General features: G+C 37.3%; 1 protein-coding gene across 1 annotated transcript in view; it reads right to left on the bottom strand.

Moving 5' to 3' along the window:
• LOC110450831 (transcription and mRNA export factor ENY2) overlaps window positions 1–6,594 on the bottom strand; it is a 13,265-nt gene extending 6,671 nt beyond the window's left edge. Inside the window, exons 1-4 of the mRNA XM_021498590.1 lie at window positions 6,514–6,594; window positions 3,480–3,560; window positions 2,288–2,358; window positions 1,013–1,087 (exon numbers count right to left, since the gene is read on the bottom strand). Coding sequence (XP_021354265.1) covers window positions 1,013–1,087; window positions 2,288–2,358; window positions 3,480–3,560; window positions 6,514–6,521 — 235 coding nt within the window. The 5' untranslated portion in view covers window positions 6,522–6,594. The remainder of the gene's footprint in view (window positions 1–1,012; window positions 1,088–2,287; window positions 2,359–3,479; window positions 3,561–6,513) is intronic.
• Between the last annotated feature and the right edge of the window lie 4,255 nt (window positions 6,595–10,849).

The following is a 10,849-nucleotide window of genomic DNA, read 5'->3' on the forward strand; positions in this document are numbered from 1 at the left end:
TAGCCAAATTGCCCCCTTTTTGCCCCGCCCCTCAGCCCCCTTGGGGGTCAGCACCATCATTTGTACAATTTTGAATCCCCACCACCTAGGGATGCTTCCAGTCAAATATGATTGATATCCACTTCTTAGTTCCAGAGAAGAAGTCGCTTAAAGCAATATAGCCAAATTGCCCCCTTTTTGCCCCGCCCCTCAGCCCCCTTGGGGGTCAGCCCCATCATTTGTACAATTTTGAATCCCCACCACCTAGGGATGCTTCCAGTCAAATATGGTTGATATCCATGGCATAGTTCTACAGAAGAAGTCATTTGTAGCAATATAGCCAAATTGCCCCCTTTTTGCCCCGCCCCTCAGCCCCCTGGGGGGTCAGCACCATCATTTGTACAATTTTGAATCCCCACCACCTAGGGATGCTTCCAGTCAAATATGATTGATATCCACTTCTTAGTTCCAGAGAAGAAGTCGCTTAAAGCAATATAGCCAAATTGCCCCCTTTTTGCCCCGCCCCTCAGCCCCCTTGGGGGTCAGCCCCACCATTTGCACAATTTTGAATCCCCACCACCTAGGGATGCTTCCAGTCAAATTTAGTTGAATTCCAATCAGTGGTTAAGAAGAAGAAGTCGTTTAAAGAAATTGTTGACAGACGGACAACGGACGTGAGTACGGAAGGATGGACGACGGACGCCACGGTATGGCATAAGCTCCCCTTGGCCCTTAGGACCAGGTGAGCTAAAAATGATAAAGAGGAAGTAAACAAAACATAATCAACAAGTGTCAGGAGTGTAAAAGTTTAAAAGTTAATCAGGGCTAGATCAGGGTTTCGAACCAGTAACTTCAGGTTGTTATACTATTGCTCTAACTGGCTGAGCTACCCGGTACACAGGATCGTCCTTGCCCAAATGACTAGTAATATCTAAAATGAAATTAAGGGGGGATTACTCTATGCACGAAAAACCAGAGTGCAGTGGGACACTAGTCCTACAACACCATTTGCTAAGTGTCTGGTTTTTTATACCTCTTCCTTTTGGCGTAATTTCCTGCACTAAGTCGTCCACTGTTATGTGCTCCAGGCCCTTCTCCTTTACCACCTCTGAAATAGACATTTCAAACAAATTCAATAAGACTGTTGAATTTAAAACTTGTATGAAATTATGTTCCATTACATTTTGCTTGTGACATATCAGATTCTATCAACTTTATACAACTGATGTGTCACGCTGTGACAGATATCAAAAGCGATATCCAAGGAGGAGTCCCTGTAAATCTAAAGAAATTTTAATCTAAGTAAATACTCTATATATTTTATTTATCTGTCTTTAAATACATACAAATCTCATCAAAAATGTAACTTTCTGTGTATATTATTTCAGTAGTCTAGCTATATTATTATTAGCTACATGGTTAGAAGGTTTATTTTCTTAAAATGTCATTTTGTATTACTGACTTGTACATTAAGTGAATGACTTGGTTTGTTTGTGCTTGATGTCCTATTAACAGCTATGGAGGCACGATAATCTAGTGGTAGGACGTGGGGCTCGTGACCGAAGGGTTGCAGGTTCGAGTCACGGCACTGAGCTGTATATTTGGGCAAGATACTTTACTCCGCTTGTTCCAGTCTACTCAGCTGTAAATGAGTACATGGTTGGACAGTGCTAGAATTGTTGAATGCTAGCTGTTAGCGCCAAAACGGCAGCTCCCGCTTTATGCTCCCCAGGGAGTTGAGAAAGTGATTGGCTGGTTGCTAAGGCCCTATAACCACGGATAATAATTTGTGAACTGCTTTGGGACAACCTACAAACTAGGTTGTGATAAAGCAGTATATAAGAACCTCAAATTATTATTATTATGGTTATTTAAGGACCAGTCACATTTTGGTGGTGGAGGGAAACCAGAGTACATGGAGAAAAATTACTGACCTGTGGCCCCCTGGTGACTGCCCAAAATAGTCCTTTAACCTGCGACCAAGTGGTGGAGGGCTATAGGTGATTGTAGATGGTCAGACGCATTAACCACTACCCCTAATAAGTTCACATATTACTACAAAGGTAAGAAACAGGCCAAAAGCTGGAACCACACCACATTACATGGGACAACTTTAATTCCTCGCGGGTGTTGAGTCAGATTGATTGTTATAATACATAGAACCACACCATATTACATGGGACAACTTGAATTCCTCGAGGGTGTTGAGTCAGATTGATTGTTATATTACATAGAACCACACCACATTACATGGGACAACTTGAATTCCTTGAGGGTGTTGAGTCGGATTGATTGTTATAATACATACCTTTACAATGAGCCTTCAGTTGGTCTCTCCATCCACATTCTATAAGTCTGGTCCTCAATAATTCTTTCAGTCTGTAAATAGAGCACAAACACAACAATAATGACTTTGAAGAATAACAAACAGGGCTAAACAAAATAAACTTGATCAATATGTACTTAAATAAAAAAAATCATATAATGTAAAAAAAAGTCCAATAAATTCAGTCTTATTTTAATTACTCAGTGAAATCTGCATTTCTGTCAAATATTTTTTTTCTAATTTAATTCTGTTTCGTATGATGAAATGTGACTCAGCGAAAGTTACAATGTGCAACTGAAATCCAACAGCATAAAACACCAGTGAAGATTATGTAGAATTACTCAATGTAATCTGCTCTGGAAATCCTCTTTCCGGATAAATTTTAAAAGTTGTATGACATAATTTCCAAAACAGAAATTGAGCATGTATTTTCTACTAACAACCACAAACTGATGCGCTTATCCCCTATAACTAGAGTGAAGCACTAAACATTACCTGGATTCAAAATTCTTAAGAATCATATTACTGGTACTAAGAGATATAGTGGATCTTCAAAAGCCACTTGAAAAATTACTGATCATGGGCTACAACTCTTTAGAAATGTATATTTTTGTAATGGCAGTGATGCATATTAGGGAAATCAGCAACTTATGGCTCAGTGGAGATCCCTATCATGTCTTTTTAGTGTTTTATTGAGAAAGAGTGTCATTAAGGGCCACTCTTGAAAAGGTATACAGTAAACCTCTGGACAGATCGAACAAAACTTAAATAAATATTGCCAACCCAACTACACAAAATTATACAGTTGCTAAATTAAAACATATTTCGAACAATCCGGCTCGACACTGGCAACAAAGTAATATTAGTTGTTGATATGGGACAACTATCATTACGATTTATTTGCAAATCTGGCGATTTACTAACCTTCCTTTATTGGATTTAAGCTCAATTTGCACTTAATTGTGAAGCAGAGTCAAGTATGTAGACCGCAAAACAGTACATGTTTTCTCATGTGATCATAGAATGTCATTGGGTAATGCTTCAGAATGCAGAGGGTGGATTGAAACTGCAGTTACAGATTTATTTGTTGGACTGACCACCTAGTCAAATCGTAATTAGAACTTGATATGTGATGAAGCTTTAAGGATTGAACAAAGCAATACAAATAGTTTACCTTTCCCTTTCACCGGTCTCCACCAGCTTTTGGTTGATAGTTGCTCGCATCTGAGCATCTTTTAACTTTCTGTCTTGTGGGCTGAAAAAATTAGAATAACAAAACTAGAAATGGAAACTGATCCCTTAAAATATCAAAAATGATTCTTGGAAAATTTTCAACCTATTTTAACTATCTGACATGTGGATAATATTTGATTTTATATAATCAGTAAAAATTATGATGGTGAATGCAGCCCGCAGCCTATCGGGCCTGGCGAATACCTTGCCAGGTATATATACAAGTGTGGCAGGGTTTAATTGTACATAGGATTACAGTTGCCTTCTAGCTTCGAGCTAGATAGAGTGAATTTCCCTTTAGCTCAGTGGTAGAGCGTCCGACTAGGAACCTTGAGATCAAGGGTTCGATCCCCAGTGGAAGCACACCATTCTCTTTCCTGTTACACAAGTATAGGCATCTAATTATAATTTGTTCTGATAGTAGCTAGACAGACCGGATAGCTTCAGCCCTCCCAAACAATATTTATTTTAAAATGTACCTTACTTTTATAGCACATTCTGTTCAAATAATAATTTCCTGTTTGATTTTTTTTTTTGCAGTACACTGGTGATAATGTTTTGTAATGTGAAAATATTACGGAATCACCTATATATAGCTAGTACCCTATTTGATTCTGAGAAATTGGTACATAAGTCGGGGATAATCCTGGAGGGGGCCATGGGGCCATTGACCCCTCAAAACTGAAATTGACCCCTCCATGTTCCAATATTCTTTTAATTTTACATAGAATGGCCATGGCCACCCCTCTTAATTCTGATATTGACTAAAAATTGCTGAAAATGGTTCACCGCTCTCAAATTTTAGGATTTTCCCTGTAAGTTACAATAAATGGTCTGGACCAGTTATAAGCTGCACTAACATTTTGCACCCTGGAGTTTTTTGTAAGATGATGTTGCAGCCAGTACCTCCCAAAATCATTTTCTTATTTTCAGAAACACATTTTGGCAATATCATGTAAATTTTAGCCATTAATAACTCTGAATTTATGCTATAGTGCCAACATTTTTATTTTTTACTAAATTAAGCTCAATTTGAAGTTTATATCGTTCTGTCCTTGGTTGTGATTTTTAACGTCTTCCCATCCATTGTGATAATGTTTATGGTGTTCTCAGTTTCTTCTTATTTTAATGTGTTACTAGACTGGGTGTTTGCTGGTGACCAGGCCAGCTGTTAGCCAAATTGGTTAGTGTGTCTGTGTATGGTTAGTGTGTCTGTGTATGGTTAGTGTATCTGTGTATGGTTAGTGTGTCTGTGTAGAGTTCAGAGGTCCTGTGTTCAAATCCTTGTTTGGTTGTGCATGTTTCCTCTCCTGTTATAGTGGTGCCCCTGATAACACAAAATTGTTTAAAGTATTGTGTTTATGCTTAGCAACAGGATACCCGAACCTTGGTTGATAACATTATTGCCTTTGAGGATGAAGACTTAGAAAACAGAGGGAGAAATGTAGGCCTAGGAGAATTGGACTGAGTAACCCTGATGTTGCAGCCAGTACTTCCCAAAATCATTTTCTTATTTTCAGAAACACATTTTGGCAATATCATGTAAATTTTAGCCATTAATAACTCTGAATTTATGTTATAGTGCCAACAATTTTATTTTTACTAAATTAAGCTCAATTTGAGACAGTTTATATCGTTTTGTCCATGGTTATGATTTTTAACGTCTTTCCATCCATTGTGATAATTTTTATGGTGTTCTCAGTTTCTTCTTATTTTAATGTGTTACTAGACAGGGTGTTTGCTGGTGACCAGGCCAGCTGTTAGCCAAATTGGTTAGTGTGTCTGTGTTTGGTTAGTGTATCTGTGTATGGTAAGTGTATCTGTGTATGGTTAGTGTGTCTGTGTATGGTTAGTGTGTCTGTGTAGAGTTCAGAGGTCCTGTGTTAAAATCCTTGTTTGGTTGTGCATGTTTCCTCTCCTGTTATAGTGGTGCCCCTGATAACACAAAATTGTTTAAAGTATTGTGTGTACGCTTAGCAACAGGATACCCGAACCTTGGTTGAAAACATCATTGCCTTTGAGGATGAAGACTTAGCAAACAGAGGGAGAAATGTAGGCCTAGGGGAATTGGACTGAGTTGATCAGTGGCAACCAAGTAACTAATTTGGTTATGTTATATATTAAAAGAATGTCTTGAGAGCTCAAAGGTAGATAATTAGAAGGAGTTTGTTGCATTAAATTTAATTGACGGGACAATTTTAGTTCAAATTTTATAACAAGAGACAGCTCCAGAGCAAGGAAGTGTACACAAGTACATGCGTCTCTGAAATGTGAAATTCTGGCATCAATTCCCTCTCAGGCTTTTTTTCAAACCTGGAGAAAATACAGCCGTTACTTGTCGCGTGTCAAAAATATCTCGCCGTTTTAGGCCTAAAACTCTTACTTTGTTGGAGATAGGTAGAATGACTTATCGCAAATCTAAAGAGGACAATAAAACCATGTAGTTTTTTTCGCTCTTTCGTTGTAGATCTTCTGTAGCTAATTCCTGTATGAACTCTATCTAAATCAGAGATTTATAACTATAGATCTATCGTTATAAATCTCTGATTTAGATAGATTCCTACAGGAATTATACTGTAGCATATGTCAGAAACCACGTTATTCTGTGTTCCTATGTGTGACAATGCTTCACAATATGTCGCGATACAGCTATAGTTCTAGTAATTAGATACCTATTTGGAATCAAAGATGGAAAAACTAGACATTAAACAGTTTAAATTCAGGGCTTGTGAGTTTAAAATATGTCAACCATCTGATTGAAAGTTCATTCCTTTTTTTACGATTACCCGCGATCTTCACTATCAACCATTTTCCAAATGTGGTGATTTGCATCCACCTATGGACCACATTAAAAATAAAGAACGTATTAACGGTTACTCATTTTAGTAAATACAGACATGATTATGTTCGAGTATGTATAAACTGTCGACAATATTTGAAGTTTACGACGAGAACGTGTAGAAATATTTACTTACTCCGCCATGGTGGTGACCCCTTTAACCTCGAGTTTGATTGGTTAAAATAACATTCTACAAGGATCAAGCAGACGCTTTAAGCTTCCGGAATGTAAGGGGGCTGTCTCAAAAAGAAAACAAACTTTAAGAGCACCAAAATTCAAAATGTTATTCATCAGGTTGACATCACTTATATATACTGGAAAACATGCAACATAAAAGGTTATTGCTAATGCATAACAACATGATGGAGCTGAAATAGGAAATTGTTTTAATGAGTATTTCACTAATATAGCAGATCAATATGTAAAAGAAACATGTGATAACGACTCTTCAGATACGTTAACAAGACTTAAAGCGTATACAAAAGAAAAGCTGAGGGGTAACATTTTTAATATTCCCCTAATATTCATGTCTGTATTTACTGAAATCAGTAACCGTGAATACGTTCTTTATGCTTAATGTGGTCCATAGGCGGATGCAAATCATCACATTTGGAAAATGGTTGATAGTAAGGATCGCGGGTAACATCAGCGCAAAATTTTTGAAGTAACTGTGCTAAATCCATTGCTCCAATTGTTTGAGAATTTGAGTATTGACACAAACAGTTTTCCGGAGGTTTGGAAGTATGCGAAAGTAAGCCCTCTTTTTAAAAAGGGTAAAAAAGAGCTTTTGTGTAACTTGTAACAGACCAATTTAATAATCAGTTACTTCCTGTTTTATCAAAATGTCTAGAAAAACATATTCATGACCATTTTTATAAATTTTTGTTTGACCACAATTTGATTACAGATAGCCAATCTGGCTTCAGAGCAAAACACTCATGTGATACTACGCTAACCAATATCACAAACACCCGGTATGAGGCTATAGACAAAGGTATTTTGACAGGTGTTCTATTTCTTGATTTTCGAAAGGCATTCGACCTTGTGAACCTATTTTAATGTCTAAATTGGAATTGTATGGGTGTTCATCCAAAACAATGATTTTTTTTTTCAAAGTTATTTGAGCGGGAGATTTCAAATTTTAAACTTCAATAACACTGAGTGATTCTCTCCCTCTTTCAGTCGGTGTCCCGCAAGGGTCAATATTGGGGCCACTTTTGTTCATTTTATATGTAAATGTCCTGCCCCTGATTTCAAATCAAAGTTCTTTGTATATGTACGTTGATTATGACACCGCAGCGCAATCACAAGGGAAATCACTTGACATTGTAAATACCAACTTCAATGCTGATGCAAAATTAACAGAAGAATTGTCCGTAAGTTATCAACAATATAAACATTGAAAATGTAAAATGTGAAAAACTTTTGGGAGTGTCCATAGATAGTTGTCTCTCTTGGAACATTCAATTTACAAATGTCTGTAAAAAGATATCATGTCAAATTTTTCAGATGAAAAAATTGAGACCCTTCTTGAGCCAGTCATCTTGTATGACCTTTTTTAATTGCGTTGTTAACCCACATCTGGATTATTGCTCAACTGTTTGGGGTAACAGTTCAAAAAATAATATTGTAAAATTAGAACGCTTGCAAAAGAGAGCAGCCAGAATTATTTTTAAAATGTGATTTTTCCACACCTTCCTGTGATATGTTCAAAAAACTAAATTGGTTACCTTTTCACAATGAATTTTATACAATCAAGTAGTTTTTATGTACAAGATACTTAGTAATTTAGCTCCACAACATTTGAATGATTTTACGTATATGATCATCATCTACTAATGTGTTTTATTTGCCATGTCATAAGACATACATTTTTAGAAAATCTTTTAAATATCAGGGACTCCTTACATGGAATCTTTTATCAAGTCACATTAGAAATTGTACTTCATTTTTAGAATTTCAAGAGATCTGCAAAGCAATTTTACTTGAAATGATTTATGATTTCCTCCCTTATCCTGTATTATATACATGCATATTTCTTAAAGCTGTAAATATTGTGCATCTTATCATACATTGTATCTTGACAATATGTAAGATGAGCTTCATGCTCAATATGTAATCAAGAATAAATAAAGCATGTATGTACTGTATATTTGGGGACTTTACAATTTCAATGTTATTTCACATCAGAGAAAATTCTTTACGGGCGAAACAAACCCCAGAGTCCTTTCTTTACCTCAATTGTATTTGTGGTTTTATGGTGAGAAACTTACTGATTTCCATGTTGTAATGAAGGGATTAAGTCCCCTGGGTGAAGCAAGGCCACAGAGTTTATTCCAAAAGCATGATTGTGTTTTTTTAATATCATTTTAATAGATGACATAATTACAGGATGATGCCACCCCAACCTTTTCAAAGTTTAACAAGGACGGGGATCTACTGCTTCATTTTAACAATTTGGAGTAGAGCACCTGCAAATACTTTTGATCAAACATGAGTTAGGCCGTATATCCATCTCCTAGTTGCAGGGAGGTGTGTTGAAGATAAATGGCAAAATAACATTTTTTGGGCCCAGCACCTCAGCTGCCCACCACTCCATGGGTACATATTGTCAGTCTCCATGGGTTAAAACCCGGGACCCCCAGAACTGTAGACAAACACTCTTGGTCCGCTCCTCAGCCCTCCTTGTACATAAATTCCCACATCCTTGGAATACTTTTAACCAAATATGGACAATATCCATCTCTAAATCCTGGAAAAGAAGTTGCTAAAATACCTATGACCTAATTAACATCCTTAGCCCTTGCAACCCTCAGCTCATAGTTTCAGAGGAGAATTTGCTTACCTAATCACGTGTTTACGTAATGTTAGACGCGAGATCAACATGAAAGAGTGCCGGAAAAAAACATGCTATACGTATACGCATAGGCGATTTAAAAAAAACTTACAGAACTTACATGGAACGGAGCTTAAATTGAACAACTACATTTTCGTAATAGTATCGGGAAACGCACCGAGATGTCGAAACGTAATGTCGTAAGTTGATCGGCGATTCTCTGGCATAGGAATTTGGCTAAACTTTTTTTGTTAACGGTTACCTATTTATTAATACTTTTCACATAAACTCACATAACAACACATTATGTATCTTTTATTAATGTTTGACATAAATAAATTTGTTGACCGTCATTTGTCTTAGGGTTCCGTGTAACAAGGGACATAATCCAAGATGGCGATCTCTCAGAATCGTCGATCTTTTCCTGAAAAAAACTTGAAATTTTCTATACCTGTGTATTTTACGCACCCCCCACTTTGGGTATCAAATTTCTGAAAAAAAGTGCGCAAATTACATGGGTTTTTACGGTACCTGGTAAAAAATTTGGCTTAACAAGGCTTTTTGGCCCACCCCTATTGGGGAGGGAGATTTGACCCCTCTGTTTGCAGTTTTGCAGCTCCCTTGGAGAATTTATAGCTTGTACATTTTGAGTCTGCACCACATGGGAATGATTACAACAAAATATGGACGATATCAATCTCCATCTTCCTAAAGGAATGCGACAAAAAAGCCATTTTGGCCTTATTCCCCTTAGCTCCCCAAGGGATCAGCCCCACCATTTGTACAATTTTGAGCCCCATCAAGAATGATTCCAAACAAATGTGGGCGATATCAATCTTGTACTTCTTAAGAAGCTACTTGAAGCAATTGGATCAAATTGCGATTTTTTTGCCCGCCCTAGCACCAAATTTCTTCAATTTTGAATCTCTACCACTAGAGAAGGCTTTAAACAATATGTGGGCAATATCTATCTCGTAGTTTCAGCTAAGTCAATTTACATAATTTTGAGTTCCCAACACTTTAGAATGCTTTTGACTAAAGCTGGTTTTATTCATATCATAGTTCCAAAATGGCCAGATAACAATTTTTGGGCCCAGTCCCTCAAGCTTGCCAGGGGATCCACTGACCAGCCCCTCAATGAGTTCATTAGAGTCCGAGAATTCTTTCATCCAAATATTCTTAAAATTCATCTCATTGTTCTAGAAAAGTCCCATAAAGCAATATTGATCTTTAACTCGACCTCTCGGCTCCAAGGTGGCGAGTTCCTCCACTTGTACACTTTTGAGTTCCTTACCACCTGGGAATACTTCCAAAGAAATATGGGCGATATCCATCTCTTAGTTTCAGAGAAAGAAATAGTTAAAAGCAATATGATTGGTTTTGTTTTTGTTTTATGTACTATTGTTTTATATAACAGTTATGGTCATTTAGGGATGTGCCAGGTTTTGGTGGAAGAGGAAGGCCAGAGTTCCCGGAGAAAAAACACTGACCTGCAGGAAGTACCTAGCGACTGTCCCATGTAGGCCTCAGACCTGTGACACAGTGATGGTGGGCTTGTGATCCAGATGGTCAGACACCTTAACCACTTGGTTAAAGCAATATGACCTGTGATCAACAGATGAACGTCGACCAATGA

This window comes from Mizuhopecten yessoensis, unplaced genomic scaffold, assembly GCF_002113885.1.
Source record: "Mizuhopecten yessoensis strain PY_sf001 unplaced genomic scaffold, ASM211388v2 scaffold5519, whole genome shotgun sequence".
NCBI classification, from domain to species: Eukaryota; Metazoa; Mollusca; class Bivalvia; order Pectinida; family Pectinidae; genus Mizuhopecten; species Mizuhopecten yessoensis.